This window comes from Ovis aries, chromosome 7 (assembly GCF_016772045.2).
Source record: "Ovis aries strain OAR_USU_Benz2616 breed Rambouillet chromosome 7, ARS-UI_Ramb_v3.0, whole genome shotgun sequence".
Taxonomy (NCBI): Eukaryota; Metazoa; Chordata; class Mammalia; order Artiodactyla; family Bovidae; genus Ovis; species Ovis aries.
Window position 1 is genome coordinate 52,169,419 of NC_056060.1, and position 22,004 is coordinate 52,191,422.

At 34.1% G+C, this 22,004-nt stretch overlaps 1 protein-coding gene across 6 annotated transcripts in view; it reads right to left on the bottom strand.

Annotated features, from left to right (window-relative positions):
* TEX9 (testis expressed 9) overlaps positions 1–22,004 on the bottom strand; it is a 251,995-nt gene that overhangs the window by 69,161 nt on the left and 160,830 nt on the right. For 2 of the 6 annotated variants that reach the window (XM_042252426.1, XM_012181487.4), the window contains exons 3-7: positions 15,492–15,555; positions 13,889–13,968; positions 4,324–4,369; positions 3,518–3,600; positions 702–880 (exon numbers count right to left, since the gene is read on the bottom strand). In XM_042252426.1, coding sequence (XP_042108360.1) covers positions 702–880; positions 3,518–3,600; positions 4,324–4,369; positions 13,889–13,968; positions 15,492–15,555 — 452 coding nt within the window. Of the gene's footprint in view, positions 1–701; positions 881–3,517; positions 3,601–4,323; positions 4,370–13,888; positions 13,969–15,491; positions 15,556–16,672; positions 16,766–22,004 lie in introns of those variants that run through there. The other 4 variants (XM_060417893.1, XM_042252427.1, XM_060417891.1 and 1 more) reach the window with 3 other exon arrangements.

Genomic DNA, 22,004 nt, shown 5'->3' on the forward strand with positions numbered 1-22,004 from the left:
CATAAACTTCATGATCATCTAATATTAATACAAACTGCTAAATTTTCAAGTCCAGTTCAACATTAACTATGTTCATATAAACTCAACTGTATTGTTTTTTATGTAAATAGAACAGGTGGCGCCTCATAAATTCAACAATTTTAGAGGTACTACCGGTAACTAACATAATGTTTTTGATGACTTAGACTAAGTATTTTTCTAGTGGTATGCAGAGAACGAGTTTATAAGAAAGGAAATAATATTCATTAGAAAATTCATTATTTCACTTGATGCTAATCAATAATTCATTTATCCTTTAACACACGTTGATTTAATACACAATAAAGAGAATTCAATAACATCAAATGAAAGGAATTCAAAGAAACATTTTTAAAAAATTATTTCAATGTTTTAATAATAAGCTACGGTGCATTTAACTTTAGTTAAAAATGGGTCAATGAAACTAATCCTAGACAGCCTTTTTAGTTTTACTTTTTATAATAGAAAATATCAAACATATATAAAAGTAGTGAGACTGGTTCAGTGAAACTCTGCTTACCCATCATCCATTTTTAACAATTACTAACTAATAAGCAATTTTATTTCATCTATCAAACAAATGCAAAACATCACAATACATTTTCTAAATACAAGAAAAATTGTTCTCAATGTTGTTTTTTAAGCAATTGTGATAGAAGAATAAAAATAAACAAAAAACCTACCTGTTCCAATGTCTTCACTAACACCAGAAAAAATATCATCATTTATACAATCAGGTAAGCCTTCTTCCTCTAGTTGCCCTTCAATCTTGCTAATCGTTTTTGCAAGAGAAAAGTCTGAGAAATCCTCTGGAATGGCAACATCACTGGCAGTCCACACATGAGAGCATTTCAATTTTGTACTAAAAAAAAAAAAAATATATATATATATATGTGTGTGTGTGTGTGTATAAAAAACATAAAAAGTAGATATGATTCCCAGATATGACCTTTATTCAAATTAAAAAGCAGATCAAAATTATTATTATAAATTTTAAGTTTATCATGATATCTACAATTGATACTTTCAAGGACTATACTACAAGAGATTCAGTAGACTTTTAATCTTTATGGCAATCACAGAGCTGGAGAAGGCTTTATGATGCCAGTTACTCTAGACATTGACAATGTAAAAAAATAAACAGCAACCTCAATTAAACACTGTGGCAAAGCCAATACAATATTGTAAAGTAATTAGCCTCCAATTAAAATAAATTTATATCAAAAAAAAAGAGAGACCAAAATCATAAAAAAAAAAACCCAACCACAAAAACACAAGAGACCAAGAGGGGGAACTCTCACACCATGCGACAAAAGCAAAGCCCAGGAGTATAAAGACTCCTCTTCCTTTCCAGCTACAGCTCTGCTGATGAAAAGCCTTTGTTCCCTACAGCCCTCCCAGCTTCCTTTCTCCCCCTAAGAAAGAGTCACCCTTGCCTTGCTGTGCAGGGACTTGCATGTGGCTCGCCATGGTGACAGATCCCAAAGTGCAATTCTCTCCTGATTCCAAACAAACCCATTTTTTGCTAAAGAATTATTTGTTTTAGGTCAGCCCTCTCAACTGAACACCAAAACTAAGAGTACTGAACTTGCCCTCCCAGGTCAAATACAGACTATGGCTTTTAATTTTACATGCTGCTAGAAAAGAACTGTGCAATTTGATATCACTCTAGCCATTAAGTCTGCAAACACTGAAGAACAATCCCTCTTGAGAAACAATTGCAGAGTAAAGAGTTCTTAGCTCAAACTCCACATATTTTTCCACCTAAAGAAACATTATAAGCAGGATCAAAATCTACCAAAAAGTTGTGTTTTAATTTTAAGTAAGAGGAGAAATATGAAATAAAAGTCACTATCAAAGGCATTGAGGAATGGGCCAAGACTAATTCATTCAGTCTGTTTCTGAAAGCCTTACTTTTAACTTTAAAGCCTAACTCACTTTTAACACATAAGCAAAGGCTTTACAATTCTTTTGGGGAAAGAACCTTTTATTTAAAATGTAAACTTAAAGTCTGAAAATAAGATAACCCTTTCCAGTTATGTATATATTTATGTAAACAGCATATGTTCTCTTTTGAGATTTTTTTCTTCCTTATCCTTTCATCCTGTGTTTCTGCTCTCTTGTATTCAAAAAACAAAAACTTTACTTGGCTTTTCTTGGTGACGGTGAAAGAGGAGAGTGAAAAAGCTGGCTTAAAACTCAACATTCAAAAACCTAAGATCATGGCATCGGTCCAATCACTTCATGGCAAATAGATGACGAAAAAGTGGAAACAGTATCAGATTCCATTTTACTGGGCTCCAAAATCACTGCGGACAGTGATGGCAGCATGAAATGAAAAGATGCTTGCTTCTTGGAAGAAAAGCTATGACATACCTAGACAGCATATTAAAAAGCAAAGACATTAGTCAAAGCTATGTTTTTTCCAGTAGTCATGTATGGATGTGAGAGTTGAACATAAAGAAGGCTGAGTGAGCACCAAAAAATTGATGCTTTCAAACTGTGGTGCTGGAGAAGACTCTTCAAGAGTACCTTGGACAGCAAGGAGATCAAACTAGTCAATCCTAAATCAACCCTGAATATTCACTGGAATGACTGATGCTGAAGCTGAAGCTCCAATACTTCGCCACCTGATGTAAAGAGTCAACTCATTAGAAAGGACCCTAATGCTAGGGAAGATTGAGGTCAAGAGAAGAAGGGGGCGACAGAGGATGAGATGGTTGGATGGCATCACTGACTCAGTGGACATGAGTTTGAGCAAATTCTGGGAGACAGTGAATGACAGGGAAGCCTGGCAAGCTGCAGTTCATGGGGTCGCAGTCAGACACAACTTAGCAACTGAACAATGACAAAAAGACACAAGGATTAACAAAGATTTTTCCAGAATTATAATGCAATTATCAGTTTGAGTAAGCAACAGACATATAAATTTAATAATTTACTGTGAACTAGAAGCTGGTTGGTATAATCCACTGCAGGTGTGAGACTCCTTTGCAAGAAGGTCTACTATTCTAAAGAATCTCTTGGGTCTCCTATTAGTGCTTAAAGTACTAAAAATAGTCTTGAAAATTTTTTTCACCCAAAACAATAGAATGTAAATTATAACTATACTGTAGTTTTATTGAGAGCATGCCAAAATCATTCTATATCTCAATATACACAATAATGCATGGTGTTCAAAAAGTATAAGACTATTCAGTCTATTTGAGAGAACTAGGCAGAAAAAGCATCTAAGTTCTAGTCTCTGATCTAAGAAAATAACTAGCTAAAAATAACAGTTAAAAATTTTGAAACGTGGCATTTTTGCTTATCTAATCAGATATTTCTGATTAGAAGATGCTTTAAATTACTAAATGTGGAGAAAAATGTAGAGTGTAATTTTGCATCTTTTGGGATATAAAAAGATCCAGAGAAACAAAACTTACTAGTTAAAAACAATGATACTGTAAATTATGAAACTAAAAAAAGGAAAGTATATTTTAAAAAAACTGTACTATACCTTGAATTTGATTTCCTTCCTTTACTTGCAGAGTGTAGTTTGTTTTGAACTTTGTTTATGGGATCAACATTTTTGGTCTTTGGCTAAAGGATAAGAATTTAAATGACTGATTAATTAATTACATTCTAATCAGTTGCCTAGGAAGGCAACTACATAATACACAGAATCACAAGTTTGCTACATAGAATTCCTATTTTCACAGAATTAATCAAACTGTATTTTAAGGAATCCAGAATTGTATAGCTAGAAAAGACCTAGTTATTACTAGGACCAAGAGATTTAAAGATAAGAAAATGAGTCCCAGAGATTTGAAGATATTCAGCTAGTTAGCAGAATGTTCAACTCGATGTTCTGATTTACAGAATTTAATTCTCCTCAATTCTTGTTCAAACACGTCTCCATGTATACTATTCCCTGGGTCAAAGATCCCCATGGGTGGAATCTGTACATCCAGCACCTGGAATAGTGATCTCTACACACTGTAAATATTTAAACAAATGAATAAACCTCCCAAATCGCCTTCACTGTATATAAATTCTTTTCTTTTTCAGGTCTTCCATCTAATAAATTTGGGCTTCAGAGAGAAAACTGAAAATTAATGTATCTTCAAACTGTTCAGTGAGACTATGAGACAAAAAAGGATTCAATATATTTCATGAGCAATATTTCATAAAGGCATATCTTTTAAATAACAAGGCTAATATTCTATTTGTATAGAATCATACTGTTTTGTCTAAGAAAAATACTAAAAGCCAATCTAAATTCTACAGAATGTAATCACATTCACGAAAAGTTTAAATTCATACCTTAGTTTCTGAATGTAGATAAACTGTCCCTTCAGATAATGGACGTCTACAGATAAAAAATAAACATCATATATTAATAGTAGATGGCACTAAACTGAGACATAATAAAATTCAACAGCAATTATATCTGAAAGGAAAATATATAAAACTATCAAGTAGACTTTGCTATAATTCTAATTATACACATGTTAATTTACTTTGAGTGGGTGTCACAAACAAGAAAAGTGCTTTGGTCAAATAATTCGTCTTTGAGAAGAAACACTAAAGTGCCAAATTTTTTGTAGGAAAATGTAGCACAAATTTTAATGAATTGAAATCACAATGAGTGATACTGGCTTCACACAGGAATCATCTATTTTACAAAATGATTCACCACTGGGCTTTATATTATGAAGTCACTCAATGTTATTGTTTGTCTCACACATTTAAAAACATAAAAACTTGACCAGTGTGTTTTTCCCCACTTTATTATGAACTCCACAAGGGTAGCAATCATATTTCTGCCCGAGTTCACTGGCATAGAGGACTAGACATACTATGCCATAGTCCTTGGCATAGTACCTGGCACATAAGTTCTTAAATTGGCACTAAATAAATATTTGTTAAGTGCATAAATAAATATATCTAAAATACATTTTTATGCAGTTTTTGGAATACGTTTGTAGATTTAAACACATAATGTTTATGGGAGTCTGCAAACTATGGCCCACAGGTTTAATCATCCACATCCATTTATGTACACACTGTCCACAGCTGCTTTCACAGTACAACAGCCAATCAGTAGTTGTGACAAAGACTGTATAGTCCACAAACCTAAAAATATTTACTATCTGGCTCTTTACAGAAAAAATCTGCCTACCCATGACCAACTTTCCAGATCATCCCCAACACATGTATTAATATTTCTAAAACCCAACCACTTTAGTATCTATTATTGCTATTAAAAAAAACCAAAAGCCCTCTGTATGTTCTGAGGACTCCCAACCAAAGTAGAGAACATACAAACAAAATTACTTTCTATAGTATGCCACCTACAGCCACCTAATAGCTATACTTTTTGTTCAGTGCTAAACACAAAGATATACTCAAGATAGATGTTAAATACAGCCTCTTAAAGAACTAGAAACTGCTCTGGAAAGGGGCGGAAAAGGCTTTCAAAATATCTTAAAATTAGAGACCAAAGACTCATTCTCATATATGACATGAAAATGCTTCCAAACTTTATTTATTTGGCTGTGCTGGGTCTTAGGTGCGGCACATAGGGCATGAGGGATCTAATTCCTCCACCAGGGATTCAAGCCTGACCCCCTGCATTGGGAGCATGGAGTCTTAGCCACTGGACCACCAGGGAATTCGGTTTCCAAATTTTATACAAAATTAAGTGATCTCTTTAATCATTCTTATTTTAAATCAGTATTTGCCATTTCCTTACATTTTTCTACATCTTCCATCTCCCCCTGCCCACCTACCATATACACATTCATAAGGACAAAGGACATTTAACAGTTATCTGTCTCCCTCAGGTTTAGCAAAGTGCTACTACTTTGTTAGTGTATTTAGGAAAGATAATTTCCACAGTATTCAGATTTTTGGTAAACTTCTTGTAAGATCTGTATGTAATGTGATTAAAATGACTTGTGTGGTAAACCCTGCTTCCGGAAGACTGAGGGATAGGCATGCTATACCATCAGGAAACTGAGGTCTGGTTCACCTACCATATTCACACAGGGGAAGTAACCCTGGATGTTGAAGGCCTATTACAATAAATAGTCTGACTACTCTAATTTAATTCAATTATCACTGTTCCAAGCCGAAACAGACTGTCTCTTCACAGAATCACCTCCCATCTTTAGTAATTTCCAACCATCAAGTGCCATGTTTGACATGGCAAAAGCCATTTGTTCAAACACTAGCATTAAAAAAAATGGCCACCTGATCTAGGTAAGCAGAGGTGTCATCACCACTTTGCACTTCAGGAAAATTTAGTGAAAGAAAAACAACAGATTTATTTTCATGCTTGTAAAATCAGTCTCTCACTTGTTTCAACAGAAACCAGGGATTAGCGGTTGTTAACATCATTTCAATCTTTTTTATTTACTGGATAAAAACTGTAATTAATCTTAATGGTAACTTAACATTGGAATTTTGGTAACTATTAAACACTATCTTCCATAAAATATCAGAAAGCATTATGTACAATATGGATATGTAGTTTCATGTTATATATTATATATATACACACAGAAATATATATATCAAATGATGATATAAAGATATTTTTATGGAAAAAAATTTTAATTTCAAAACATATTAAAAGTGTTCTTTCAATACACGAGGCATTAACTCATTGGGAGCAGAACCTAGTCTGTTTACTCATCTCAAAATTTATTTTGACAATTTATTTTCGGCACTAATAGTGTTATTTTTTTTTTCAGGCTTACTGAAATAAAATTTACACATGGTAAAACATACTTTTTTAGGTGTACATTTCTATAAATTTTACAAAATTATATGTCATATAACCATCACCACAACCAAATAAAGAACATTTCCATCATCCCAAAAAGTTCCTTGTGTCCCGTTGTAGTTAATTCCTTTCCCAAGTCCCACACAATCACTAATTCAACTTCTGTCCCTATATTTTTACCTTTCTCAGAATGTCAAATAAATGAAATCATACAGTATATACATTTTTCAGTCTATCTTCTTTTACTCAGCATCCATGTTGTTGCTGTTATCAGCAGTTCATTGCCTTTAATTGCTAAGAAAGACTCAATTACATGGATATACCATAATTTGTTTATCCATTCACCACTTGATCGATGTTTGAGTTGTTCCCAGTTTAGACAATTATAAATAAAATGGCTGTAAATGTTTTGCATGCAGATTTTTTCTTGGACATATGTCTTCATTTTCCTTGGGTAAATAGCTAGAGGGGAACTGCTGGACTGTATGTAATAATTATTCTTGACTAAATGAAAAAGGTCCCAATATTTCAAATATGAGCCAAATATACTGCCACTTAAGTAATACTGCTTTGCTGTTTCTAAGGCCTTTAAGCCGTTTAAACATTAAACTCTCTCTGTGCAACTCTCAATGGCTGCTCCTTCATCTTAGAAGACTGGGAGATCTCACAGCTATTCTAAGATTTAAATAGTCACAAGCAGGTTTAGTCTACCATTCTTAATGTTCTTTTGCTGATAACTCTCTCAAAAGTTTCTTACTCATTTGATTCCAGTCAGTTACATGTGCCATTACCACACTCGTAACTCTACGACTACTTCTTTACCCTAAACCCCTCTCTCTCTCCCTTCCTCCCACCTCTTCCCCCAAACTCAGTTTAAAAATAGTTTAGAGGTTGTCAAGCTTCTATGACGGGACTACTACCTTTAGTTAGATCTTTACTCTGAGACATTTGATCCAAATGGATAAGTCCACTAGGTATAATTTAAAATGATCCTTGCCCTCAAAAACCTTAATCCACTGGCAACTTTTATCAATAGTTGTGATAAAAGTTTTTTTATCACTTTAAGTCTGACCTTTGCCACAAAGATGAGCTTTCATATTTAATAGACTTTTATCCCTTAAACATTTTTTTTAATTTTATCTCATAATTTTTTAGGTCTAAAAGCAGTTAACTCTTCAAAGTTAAGGGTAATCAAGACAGTGTAGTACTGGCATAAGAACTGATACACAGATCAATGAAACACAACTGAGAGTCCAAAAATAAAACCATTTTGTATGTCTCTAGTCAGCTGATTTTGACAAAGATGCCAAGATCATTCAACAGAGGAAACAGAATCAAAGCTGACTCTTATCTCACACCATGTAAAAAACACTAATCATATAAAGAACATTAACTCAAAACGGATCAGAGACCTAAATGTAAATAAAAGTCAGAATGATACAATTTTCTTAGAAGAAAAGACAGTAGATTTTAATGACCTTGGATTTAGCAATGGATTCTTTGATATAACTCATGAAGCACAAGGAGCAAAAGAAAAACAAAAAAACAGACCTCATCAAAATTGGAAGCAGGTAACTTTTTGAACATTACAAGGCCTGTAATTTCTAGAATTTCCATATTCCCTTTCACTTCTACTTACAACACAGCCTATTCTTTCCTAAACTTATCTTTCTCATAATACAGTGTTAATACAGCTAATAATAAGAGCACATACTATAACACTCTGTTTTCCAACCTCTTCCTTAAGAACACTGGTTCATCAGACATTCATTTAACCTTGCAATTTATAAATATGACAAGTTTTACTAAATTCACTGCCACTATTTAACAGCACTCTTATCTTTACAGCTTCCAAAATCAAGTGTCTTTGCTGATACCGCCTAACCACTAAGTGAAAACCACACTTTTAGAATATTTGTTATACAGCACCTGACTCAATACCAATTGCTTTACTAGTTAAGGTAGGCTATGATATTAACCCCAAAATCTCAGTGGCTTAACATACTCAAAGTAGCAGAGAGGGAGAGAGGGCCGTTTTTTCCAATGTTCCATGCTGCCACCCAGTTTATTAATAAGTATTTTTTTTGTTCCCTAATTTCTTTAGACATATCTAAAGTTCATATGAAATCTAGGGGGGGAAAAGATCTAATATATCTTATATCTATTAATTTATTTATTTTTACCTAATTTCACATGCAATTTTAAAAGAAAAAAGGTACAGTTCATGAAGACAGGTTTAGAAATCTTATCAACTGTAGTCTGGATCTCAGTGAAATCCATCCATCTGTGGGTCCTAGATAAGCTTCCAAACTTCATTAAGCTGCAGTTTTCTCATTTATTTGTTTTGCAGTTTCCTCATTTTTAAAAGGAGCTCAGTAACACTGATTTCAAATTAACACTTCGAAAAATAAATGAAATAAAGTAGGTAAAAGGTTTACATTGTGTCTGACTGGTATAAGCCCCCAATTATTATTATTTTTATAACTTACATTCTTCTTCAAATTATAGATTTCCAATACTTACATACAAAAAGATATTATAAACAGATCCACATACACTATCCAGTAAAAATGGTGTTATCCCAGATTTCAAGCTATTATACAAAGCTACAGTAATCAAACAGTATGGTATTTGCATAAAAACAGACACATAGGTCAATGGAACAGACTACAGAGCCCAGAAATGAACTTGCTCAATCAATTTATGACAAAGGAGCCAAGGGTATACGATGGGAAAATAGTAGCTTCTTCAATAAACAGTGTCAGGAAAAACAGAGAGTCACACATAAAAAAATGAAAACGGACCACTATCTTATACCATACACAAAAAATAAACTCAAATTGATTAAACATTTGAATGGAAAACCTAAAACCATAAAACTCATAGAAGAAAAACGTAGGTGGTTAACTCCTCGAGACTTGCCTTAGTGATTATTTTTTGGATTTGACACCAAATGCAAAGGCAACAAAAACAAAAATACACCCATGGGACTTTATCAAACTGAAAAGCTTTTGCACAGCAAAATTAAAAAAAAAAAAATCAACAAAATGAAAGGTAATTTACTAAATAGGAGAAAATATTTGCAAATCATATATCTGGCAAATGGTTACTATCAAAAAATACATTTTTAAAACCTCATTAAACTCAAATAAAATAGCCCAACAAACTGATTTAAAAATGGGCAAAAGATGTGACTAGACAGTTTCTAAAGAAGACATATAGACTGCCAACAGATGCATGCAAAGTTACTCAAAGTTACCCAACAGGGAAATATAAATCAAAATATAAATGAGATATATAATATAAATCAAAACTTCAGTGAGATATTATACCTGTAAGAATAGCTATTATCAAGGAGATAAGAGATAACAAATGCTGGCAAGGCTGTGGAGAAAAGGGAAACCTTGTACACTGTTGTCAGAAACATAATTTGGTACACTCACTTTGGAAAAGAGTATAAAAGTTCCTCAAAAATTAAACATATATCATACGACCCAGCAATCTCACTTCTGGGTATTTATGCAAAGAAAATAAAAACACTATATATATATTTTTCTTTTTTACATATATACACCTCCATGTTCATTGCAATGGTATTTACAATAGCCTAGATATGGAAACAACCTAAATGTCCATCAAGGGATGAACGAGCAAAGAAAATGTGCATGTTCTCTCTCTAATATTATATATATGCATATACTATTCTATAATACATATATAAATATTATTTGGCCATAAAAGAGAATGAAATCTTGCAATTTGTGACAACATGAATGGACTCAAAGGCATTACACTAAGTGAAATAAGTCAGAGAAAGACAACTACAAAGTGATCTCACTTATATATAGAATCTAAAAGCAAACAAACAAAAGGTGGTTGCTAGAGGCTGGCTGGTTGGGAGTAGATGAAATGGGTGAAAGGAGTCAAAGGGTACAAACTACCAATTATAAAATAAATAAGTCACAGGACATAATGTTCATCATGGAGACTATACTTAATAATACTGTTGCATACTTGAATGCTGCTAAAAATAAAAGGCAGATATTAAAGGTTCTCATCACAGAAGAACAGTTCAAGATGGCTGTGCAGAAGGACACACATTTGTCTCCTCCTGCAAGAGCACCAAAATTGTAGTTAGCTGTTCAGCAACCACTGACAGGAGCATGCTGGAACCCACCAAAATAAAAGATACCCTATGTCCAAAGACAAAGAAGCCACAGTGAGACAGGAGGAGGTGTGGAGTCACAATAAAACCAAATCCTATACCCGCTGGGTGGGTGACCCATAGACTTGAGAACAGTAATACCAAAGAAGTTCTTGCACTGGTGTCAAGGTTCTGAACCCCACATTAGGCTTCCCAGCCTAGGGATCCAACAAAGGGACTGGGAATCCCCAGGAAATCTGCTGTGAGGGCCAGCAGGTTTTGATTATAGGACTTCAGGACTGGGAGAAACAGAGATTCCAGTTTTGGTGGGCACAAACAAAATTTTACATGTACAAAGACCCAGAGGAGAGGAGCAGTGACCCCACAGGGAACTGAACCAAAGCTGCCTGCTAGTGTTGGAAGGCCTCCTATGGAGGTGTGGGTTGGCAGTGGCTCATCACAGGAAGGGGGCACTGGAAGATGCCCTTTGGCATAAACCCTCTTGGAGTTCACCATTAACCCAACCATAGAGCCCATAGACCCCAGGGCTGGGTCAGGCCAAACAACTACTAGGGAGGGATGCAACCCCACCCATCAGTAGATAACTGTATTAAAGCTTTACTTGAGCAAAGCCCTGCCCACCACAGCAAGACCCAGTTTTTCCCATTGCCAGTCCCTCCCATCAGGAAGCTTACATAAGCCTCTTAGCCTCATCCATCAGAGGGCAGAGAGAAGCAAGAGGAAGCATTGTCTTACAGCAGCTAAAACAAAAACCATATTACAGAAAGTTAATCATGATGAAAAAGCAGAAAGTTATGTCCCAGATGAAGGGACAAGATAACTGCCTCACCCCCCCAAATTAAATGAAGTAGAGACAGGCAACTTCCAGAAAAAGAACTCAGAATAATAATAATGAAGATGATCTAGGATCTCGGAAAAGAATGGAGGCAAAGATTGAGAAGATGCAAGAAATGTTTACCAAAGACCTAGAAGAACTAAAGAACAAACAGAGATGAATAATACACCAGAAGGAATCCACAGCAGAGTAACTGAGGCAGAAGAACAGATAAATGACCTGGAGGACAGAATGGTGGAAATCACTGCCACAGAACAGAATACAGAAAAAAGAATGAGAAGAAATGAAGACAGCCTAAGAGACCTCTGGGACAACATTAAATGCACCAACATTCGCATTACAGGGGTCCCAGAAGGAGAAGAGAGAGAGAAAGGACATGAGAAAATAATTGAAGAGATAATAGCTGAAAACTTGCCTTAATATGGGAAAGGAAATAGTCAACCAAATCCAGGAAGCACAGTGAGTCCCAGGCAGGATAAACCCAAGGAGGAACACACTGAGACACATAGTAATCAAACTGACAAAAATTAAAAACAAAGATAAAATATTAAAAGCAACAACAGATAACAGACAAGGAAACTCCCATCAGGCTATCAGCTGAATTCTCAACAGAAATTCTGCAAGCCAGAAGGGAAGGGTATGGTATGTTTAGAGTGATGAAAGGGAAGAACCTACAACTAAGAATACTCTGCCCAGCAAGACCCTTCTTCAGATTTAACAGAGAAATCAAAAGCTTTCCAGACAAGCAAAAGTGAAAAGAATTCAGCACCATCAAACCAGCTTTACAACTGATGCTAAAGGAACTTCTCTAGGCAGGAAACACAAGAGAAGGAAAAGACCTACAGAAAATAAACCCAAAACAATTAAGAAAACAGTAACAGGATCACACATATCAATCATTACCTTAAATGCAAGTGGATTAAATGCACCAACCAAAAGACACAGACTGGCTGGGTGGATGAAAACATGTGCATGTATGTACTTCCACTTACCACATCAGTCTGCTTAACAAACACCCAAACACCCAAGTTGTATGTAATTATTTTATACTGTTAAGTTAATCATATTCCCATTATGGCTTGCAATTGTAATTATCTTTTATTTTTTGTCTGGCCATTGATTGTGAAAACTGATAAGCATATTTTACCATTGTGGTTACGTAACTATTACTCATTTACTACCATTGTATCATGATTGGTCAACAGAAAAATAATAGAACTCTGTATCACCAAAACTAGTATCTAACAGAAAAACCTGTAATCACTTTCTAAAATCCAGATGCATTTCAGAATTATCTTGAAACTTTTGGGGGAAAAAAAAAAATGCTCAGGTATTGCTTTTTTTCTCCAGAGCTACAGATATGTTTCTAATGAGTAGTCATGTTTAAAAACAACTGGACTATCTGGCGATCTTTTACTTTTATCTAGTTTGTTTTACTTTTTCTATTTCATATTCAGTGCTCCCATTTCATTTATGTTTTCCAATCTCTCCATCTCTCCTTTTTTTTTAAATGTTCTTTCTCATGCTATCAAGTGTAGTAAAAAAGCTTTTGTGTGTATATATATATATGTATAATACATATATTTTGGAAAACTTAGGAATTTTTGCCTAACTAAACATACTATGACATTTTGATTCCACTTGTTTAACTCAGTTGAATAGAATGCCAGATTTCTAATTAAAAAACAGATATGCAACAAGCAACAAAGGTTTACTGTATAGCATAGGGAACTACAGTCAATATCCTGTGATAACCTATGATGGACAATAATTTCAAAAATAATATGTATATTTGTATAACTGAATCATCTTGCTGTGTACTTGAAACATTGTAAATCAACTATACTTCAATAAAATATATTTTTTTAAAAAAAGGTTCTCATCACAAGGAAAAAAGATTCTGTAATTATGTACGGTAATAGATATTAAGTAGACTCATTGTGGTGATCATTTCACAATACATACAAATACTGAATCATGCTGTATACCTAAAACCAATATAACATTGTATGTCAATTATACCTCAATTAAAAAAATCTTAAAGCATTTACCCAGTAAAAAAACATTTTTAAGGTGTTTGAGAATATAAGTCACTTACCTAAAGCTGTAATCATCTTTGTCTTCATATGATTTAATTTGTGCTGAAACAGACTTAGATCGTACTTCTTGCTGATCTCTCTAAATAAAACAAAGGTAAGTCATAAAGGAAAAAACCTCACAAAACTAGGATTTATTCAAGTGCTTTTCTGATCATTAATCATTTCAGAATTGTCCACTATTTCCATAAAATCAAAGCACAGAATTCTAAAAGCTATGGTATCAAAATAAGGTCTGTAACTATGTAGTTTCACCTTTCATTCATTCTTGGTTAGGAAAGTCACTCTAAGGGAAAATTGTAAGAATGTTAATGCCTCTAAATGATCTTAGCTGACTTCTTCCCAATTATATTAGGGCTTCCATCTTGTGTAACATGCAAAAGAAGTAAGGTTCACAAGAAATGAAAACATAAATCCATTTAATGGATAGAAAAATTTGTCTCAGACAAACTTCAATGTTACAATGACCACACAGAAATTAAAGTGCTAAAAATGAAGCAATAAGAGTGAAAGCTTTTGAAGATGATGTATCAGTATGAAAGTAAGAAAACAAAAATTCAATATGGCAAGAGTTATATCCATGAGAGGACTAATGGATTTGATCAGAATACATAATGAATCCCTCATTCTACTATAAAGTGGGGTTTCTTTGTTCAAATTATTTTCTGGCTCTTCAGAACAGACACAAACAAAAGATGTAATAAAGTATTTATTTTTAAATAAAATATTTAATTACAAATGCAACTAACAAATCTTTAACCATTATCTCCATCTATTACCTGAAATGTTATGTTCCTATGCTAACAAACAATGATGGTTCTGTCTAAGGCATTAAAATATTAGCTATTCTTCAGTGACACCCATCAACTCTAAAGTGAGATGGGGATGGGGTTTAAATGAAAGAGAATTATAACTGAATTAAAACAAAAAATGAAACAAGCTTGAAAGCAGCTCTAAAGAGTACTATTACAGCCTATCAATTAGGATATTTATTCCTCTAAGGAATACTACTATATCCTATCATTAATAATGGGAATGCTGATGCTTAGGGAGGGGCATTTAAAGAAAGAATAACCAATTTGGTAGTTAGAATGGGGCAAATATCCTTATATTGTCTAGTAATATAGCCTCAAAACATTTTCCTGACTATAATTTTGACTATGGACTAGCCCTAAGAATTTGAGTTACATCTAACTGCAGAGTTTAAGAAACAGATTACCATCTAAGCATTAGTGATAATTGTTATCCTTTATTCAACTTCTGTCCAGAAACCGTATCCTTACTGAATTACTAGTACTAATTCAATAGCTACTCACAAACATTAATCTTAAAATAGTAGGAAATATTAATGTAGCTACTATTAGATGATTGGAATATCAAAATGGAGAACACTTTTTCAGTAGCTTTTAGAAAATGTGTGCTTCTCAAAAACATATATATGCATATATACACATACCTATGTATATACTGATTTTCAATTTATAATAATTCACTGAATTGAAAATTTATGCTTTGGCACTTTTTTGTATGTATGCTATACATCAAATTAAAAAGCTAAAAAACTAACACTAACATGGAAATACTAATAATTGTACATTTACTTACTATTACTTCCTCAGCTTGTCGAACCAGATCAGCTGTTTTTGCCTCTAATTCTGCATTTAAACGTCTAAAAGCAGAAAATAATTTAATAGCTGTGATACGCTGAAGACTCTAACACAAAGCTAAAGAAACTGAATTTCAATAACTACACTTCAGTTAAGTCAACAAATGCCAAAACATACACATGACATTTTTACTTAAAAATTAATATAACTATTAGAAAGGTTATTTCCAAATCCCCATGATTCCTTCTTCTTTGTGGTGGAAATTCAAATGGTGTAAATATTGGTCTCTTCATATACTAGTAAAAATATTTCATTACAAGTGCAACTAACATTGCCCTTACTTCAAGTAGAATGATTTATTTGGAAAGAATAAACTGGGTGGGTTCACCTCAGTTTCACTCTTCATGTTCTTGGGATTCTGAGGGGCCTCACTCAGTTATATACTTCAGTATAAGCTTCATCAGAAATACAGGCAATTCCTTTGACCTACACCTGCCATTTCTCTTTCTTCCATCTATTTGGAATATAGCAAAGAACAGGAATACTATTTGGTCTCATTAAGACTGTAAGAATACCAATGTCATTGAAGGAAACTGTTTTGAAAGGAAAAACTGCCCATAATCCTACCACCATTATCAGATGATTTTTAGTATTCCCTTCTAATTATCATCTGTAAGCACATACACAATATTGTACTGTTTCCCCATAACAATATAGATGTAATATATTTACCTGTATATAAGTTTTAAAATTAATGCCTTAAATGGCTATAAAGTACGCTGAAGAGTTGAATTTAACATAGTGTACTAAACTGTTCCTCTTGTTAGTTCAAGTTCCCATCTCTGTTTTAAAAGTTAACTTTATAATAAACATCTTCAAAAGCATATAACTTCTCAGTTCTATTCATAGGTCACATTTCTAGATGATGTAGGCTCTTAAGTTTTATGAAGAAAATATGCAAAACAATTTTTTAAATGAGATATCTTGTGATATTAGATATGTAATTCAGAGGTAATGCACACCAGTGACGACCCCCACTCCACGAAAAAAAAAATATCAGTATCATATCCCTTCTTAAAACAGTCTGATGTTTCAAGAAGTATTTTTACACCCTAGGATGAGTTAATCAGAAGAAATAATATCTAACACAGTCCAAAGTAGTATTCAAGATGGCTTTACCTGATTTTCCACATTTCCCTAACAAGAACCATGAGAGGTTTCTCGTCAACACAGTAGACTGAGGTAACTCAAAAGACTACTCTTCTGCTCCAAAACCCATAGAAATCCTGGATAAACTGTAATAAAGGAAATGTTGCTAAACTTAAACTCAGGCAAAGAAAACACCCTGGCACTAAAAATATAGCAGTAACTCAAAGTGAGAGCAGTAAACAGGAACAGAAGCCAAAACAGCTTAACAGCTAGAAACCAATGCACTTGAGGGAGTCATAAAGGGCTACACCTGTGAACCAGACTACAAAACCGCCGCCCATAACCTTAGGTGAACGGAGATGGAACTAAAGCCATGTGTGGGAAAGATTCTCCTATGAGTAATCAGAGCACACAGAAGTGTATTCCAAGTTCATCTTACCCAGATGGTATAGGGACACTAGGCCAAAACTTTAATATAGAAAGTTGGCTTAGAACCAGTGAAAACTGATAAGCTAATAAACTGAAATGCAAAACCACCCTTAGGAATATTTAGTCATCTAGAACAAATGCAACTCTCTCAGAAAGCAAATTCTACTAAAGATGCCTTCACAAAGATAATAAATTGCATTAAAAAATAAGATTCCAGGATGGATAATCAACAGATACAAACAAAATCTGCACCAAAAGACCTGGAGATGATAAAACAACCTAAGAATTTTAAATAGTACTTTTCAATAAGAAAGAAAAAAAAGAATAGAAACCATTAGGCAAGAACCAAGCATCGTAAACATATATTCAAAAAAACACTGAATTTGGAAAACAACCAAACAGAAATTACATAATGAAAATACAGTCAATGTAAATAAAACTCAAATGCAACGGATAAGTTGAACAACAGAATGAAGAGGGAATGGATGAATTAGAAGATATGAGAAAATTACCAACAAAAAGGAACAGAGAAACAAAAAGATAAAAATGCAAGAGAGAGTTTAACATCTATTCGAGACAGACAGTAAGACAAAGACAGATTATAGCAACCTAATAGACAGTGCAGAATAAAATCCTAGAAAAGGAGGAAATGCCAAAATTTAAAGAGATACACTGAGTATAATCTAAAGGAAGTGTGATACATTCCTTTCCGCTCTTTCTCTGGATTGTCCTAGCTATTAGGGGTCTTTTGTGTACCTATACAAATTTTAAAGTTATCTGTTCTAGTTCTGTTTTAAAAAAACATCTCACTAGTATTTTGATAGGACTGCAATGAATCCACAGACTAGTTTCAGTACTATGGTCATTTTAACAATATTAATTATACTAATCTATGAATACAATGTATCTTTCACCCTCTTTGTGTTGTCTTGATTTTCTTTCATCAGTGTCTTACAGTTTTCTGAGTACAGATCTTTTACCTCCTTAGATTTATTCCTAAGTATTTTATTACTTTGATGCAATCATAAATGGGATTCTTTCCTTAATTTCTATTTCTGATAAATTGCTTTTAGTGTACAGTGGTGGTTGGTGGTTTAGTTGCTAAGTCATGTCTGACTCTGGTGACCACATGAGCTGTGCCCACCAGGTTCCTCTACCCATGAGATTTCCCAGGCAAGGATACTATTGTGGGTTGCCATCTCCTTCTCCAGGGAACCTTCTCGACCCAGGGATCAAACCTGGATCTCCTGCATTGCAGGCAGTCTCTTGCATTGCAGGTGGATTCTTTTACCAACTGAGCCACCAGGGAAATGAGTATTAATTTTGTATTCTGCAACTCTACTGAATTCACTGATGAGCTGTACTAGCTTTCTGGTGGCATCATTAGGATTTTCTATGTATAGAATCCTGTCAGCAAACAATGACAGTTTTAATTCTTCCTTTCCAGTTAGATTCCTTTTCTTTTTTTCCTTCTCTGATTGCCATGGCTAGGACTTTCAATACTATGCTGAATTAAAGCGGTAAGAGTGAGCATCCTGATCTTAGACAAAAATGCTTGTTCCTGACCTTAGATAAAATGTTTTTAGCTTTTCACCACCAAGTACTATGTTAGCTATGAGCTTACACGTGTGTGTTAGTCACTCAGTCGTGCCCAACTCTGCAACTCCATGGACTGTAGCCTGCCAAGCTCTTCGTCCGTGGAAGTCTCCAAGCAAGAATGGTGGGGAGGGTTGCCACATCTTTCTTCAGGGGATCTTCCCGACCTAGGGATTGAACCTGGGTCTCCTGTATTGCAGACAGTTTCCTTACCATTTGAGCTACCTGGGAAGCCCATGAGCTTATATATGGACTTCATTATGTTGAAATATATTCCCTCTACACAAACATTGTGGAGAAGGAAATGGCAACCCACTCCAGTATTCTTGCCTGGAGAATCCCATGGACAAAGGGCTACAGTCCATGGGGTTGCAAAGAGACATGACTGAGAGACTAGCACACACACACACACACACACACACTGAGGAGAGGAGAGTTTTTATCATAAATGGATGTTGAGTTTTGTCAAATGCTTTTTTTGCATTTGATCATATGATCTATTCAGATGAGCATATGATTTTTATTCTCCTTTTGTTAATGTGTGTATCACATTGATAGATTTCCAGATATTGAACCACCCTTGCCCCGCAGGATAACACTCACTTGATCACAGTGTATGATCCTCTTAATATATTACTGGATTCAGTTTGCTAATATATTATTGAGGATTTTTACATTGATGTTCATCAATGATATTGGCCTATAATTTTTTTTTTGTAATATCTTTGTATAGTTTTAGTATCAAGGTGATGCTGGCCTCATTCAATGAGTTCAGAAGTGTTCCTCACTCTGCAACTTTTTGGAATTATTTTAGGATAGGCATTAACTCTTTTTTAAATGTTTGATAGAATTGTTATTATTCTTTTTGGTTTGATCCATAGATATTATACTACAAAGCTACAGCAGGTGAAACAGTATGGTACTGGAACAAAAGCAGACACACAGATCAATGGAGCAGAATGGTGAGCCCAGAAACAAACCTACACTTATGTGGGTAACTGTGACAAAGCAGACAAAAATATACAGTGAAGAAAAGACAGTCTTTCAGTAAGTCATGCTGGGAAGATGGGCTGCTACATTTAAAAGAGTAAAATAAAAACTTTTTTCACATCATATACAAAAATAAACTCAAAATGGATTAATGTAAGACCACAAACCATAAAACCTGAGAAGAAAACATAGGTAGACTATTCTTTGACATAAATCACAACAATAGTTTTTGGATCTGTCTCCTAAGAAAATAAAATACATACATACATGCACAGGGCCTAATTAAACTTGAAAGGGAAAAAAAAAGGAGAGGAAATCACTGGCAAAATGAAAAGATATCTACCGAATGGAAGAAAATATTTGCAAATGATATGAGTAACAAGGGTTTAATATTCACAATATATAAATAGCTAAAACTATTCAATACTAAAATCAAAACAAATAATCTGGTTTAAAAATGGGAAGAAAACCTGAAAAGGCATTTTCCTAAAGAAGAAAATAGATGGCCAATGGGCACATGTAAAGCACAACACTGTTAATCATCAGAGAAATGTACAGCAAAGCTACAGTATGATCTCATACCTGTCAGAATGGCTATTATCAAAAAGTCCACAAATAACAAATGTTGGCAAGAATGTGGAGAAAAGGGAACTCTCCAAAACTGCTGGTGGGAATATAAATTGGCACAGCCACTGTGGAAAACAGTATGGCAATTTCTCAAAAAATTGAAGCTATAACTACCATATGACCCAGTAATTACCCTCTTGGATATATATCCAACAAAAATGAAAGCACTACTTTGAAAAAATATATGCACCCCCATGTTCATAGCAGCATTTACAAGAGCCAAGATATAGAAGCAACCTACATATTCATCAACAGATGAATGGATAAAGAAGATGTGGCATAAAAATACATACATACACACAATGATATACTGTTCAGTTATGGAAAAAATGAAATTTTGCCATTTGCAACAACATGAATGGACCTGGAGGGTATTCTGGTTAGTGAACCACGTCAGACAGAGAAAAACAAATACTGTGTGTTATTACTTATTGTAAATCTAAAAAATAAAGCAAATGAATGAATATAACAGAATAGAAACAGATCCACATACATAGAGAACAAACTAATGGTTACCAATGGGAAAAGGGAAGAAGAAAGGCATATGATAGTGGTAAAGGATTAAGATATACAAACTACTGTGTATGAAATAAATAAGATACAAGGATGTATGGGCTTCTCAGCTGGAGCCAGTGGTAAAGAACCCACTGGCCAATGCAGGAGATGATGTAAGAGACATGGGTTAGATCCCTAGGTGAGGAAGATCCCCTGGAGGAGAGCACATCAACCCACTCAAGTATTCTTGCCTGGAGAATCCCATGGACAGGGGAGGCTACAGTCCATAGGGTTGCAGAGAGTCAGATATGACTTAGTACAAACACACAAAAATATACTGTACAACACAGGAAATACAGCTGTTATTTGACAATAATTTTAAATGGAATAAATTTACAAAATTTTTGAATCACTATGCTATACACCTAAACTAGTATAATACTGTAAATCAAGTAGACCTCAATAAAACAAAAACAAAAATTATTTGAAACCTGAAGAATACAGCAAGAGACATAAAACAAAAGACACTACTTTTTATAAAAAGAAATAATGCTGAGAATTTTCCAGAAATGAATAATTACAGAGATCCCAGGCAGGATCAAGAAAACAAATCCACAACTGTACACACTGGGTAAAACTGCATAACTTCAAAGACAAGGAGAATATTCTTTAAATTACAAACTAAACATTTAAAAAGAAGAGAGAAAAATAGTCTACCAACATGATTATCTTAGAAGCTGACAGCAGATGGTTTACCAATATCTCTAGATTACAATGGTACCTTTGGACAACCAAATGGTACTTTTAATGAACTGTCAGGAGGTGGGGTGCGACGACTAGCCATTTCAAGTTCTATATTCAGCTAAACTATCTTTGAAGAACAAATGCAAAGTAAAATTTTCAGGTAAGACTGGTGAATTTAAGACTCAGATTTTCAGACAGAAAAGTAATGAATGCTCTATGCTTCAGAAAAAAGGAAACTCAACTTAGGGAAAAAAAAGGAATCATGATGCAAAGAAATGACAAAACATGATAAATTAGCACAGAATATGAAAATAACAGGTAGGGGTATTCAAAGCAAAGGGGAAGTAACTATTATTTAGCTTGCAAACAAGGGAAACCAAGTTAAACTATTCTGAGGTCTTTCCAAAACAATAAAGGGAAAATTAAGATATAATGAAAACTCATTCAACCAATAAACAACAGAAAAGAACCAAAGAAAAGG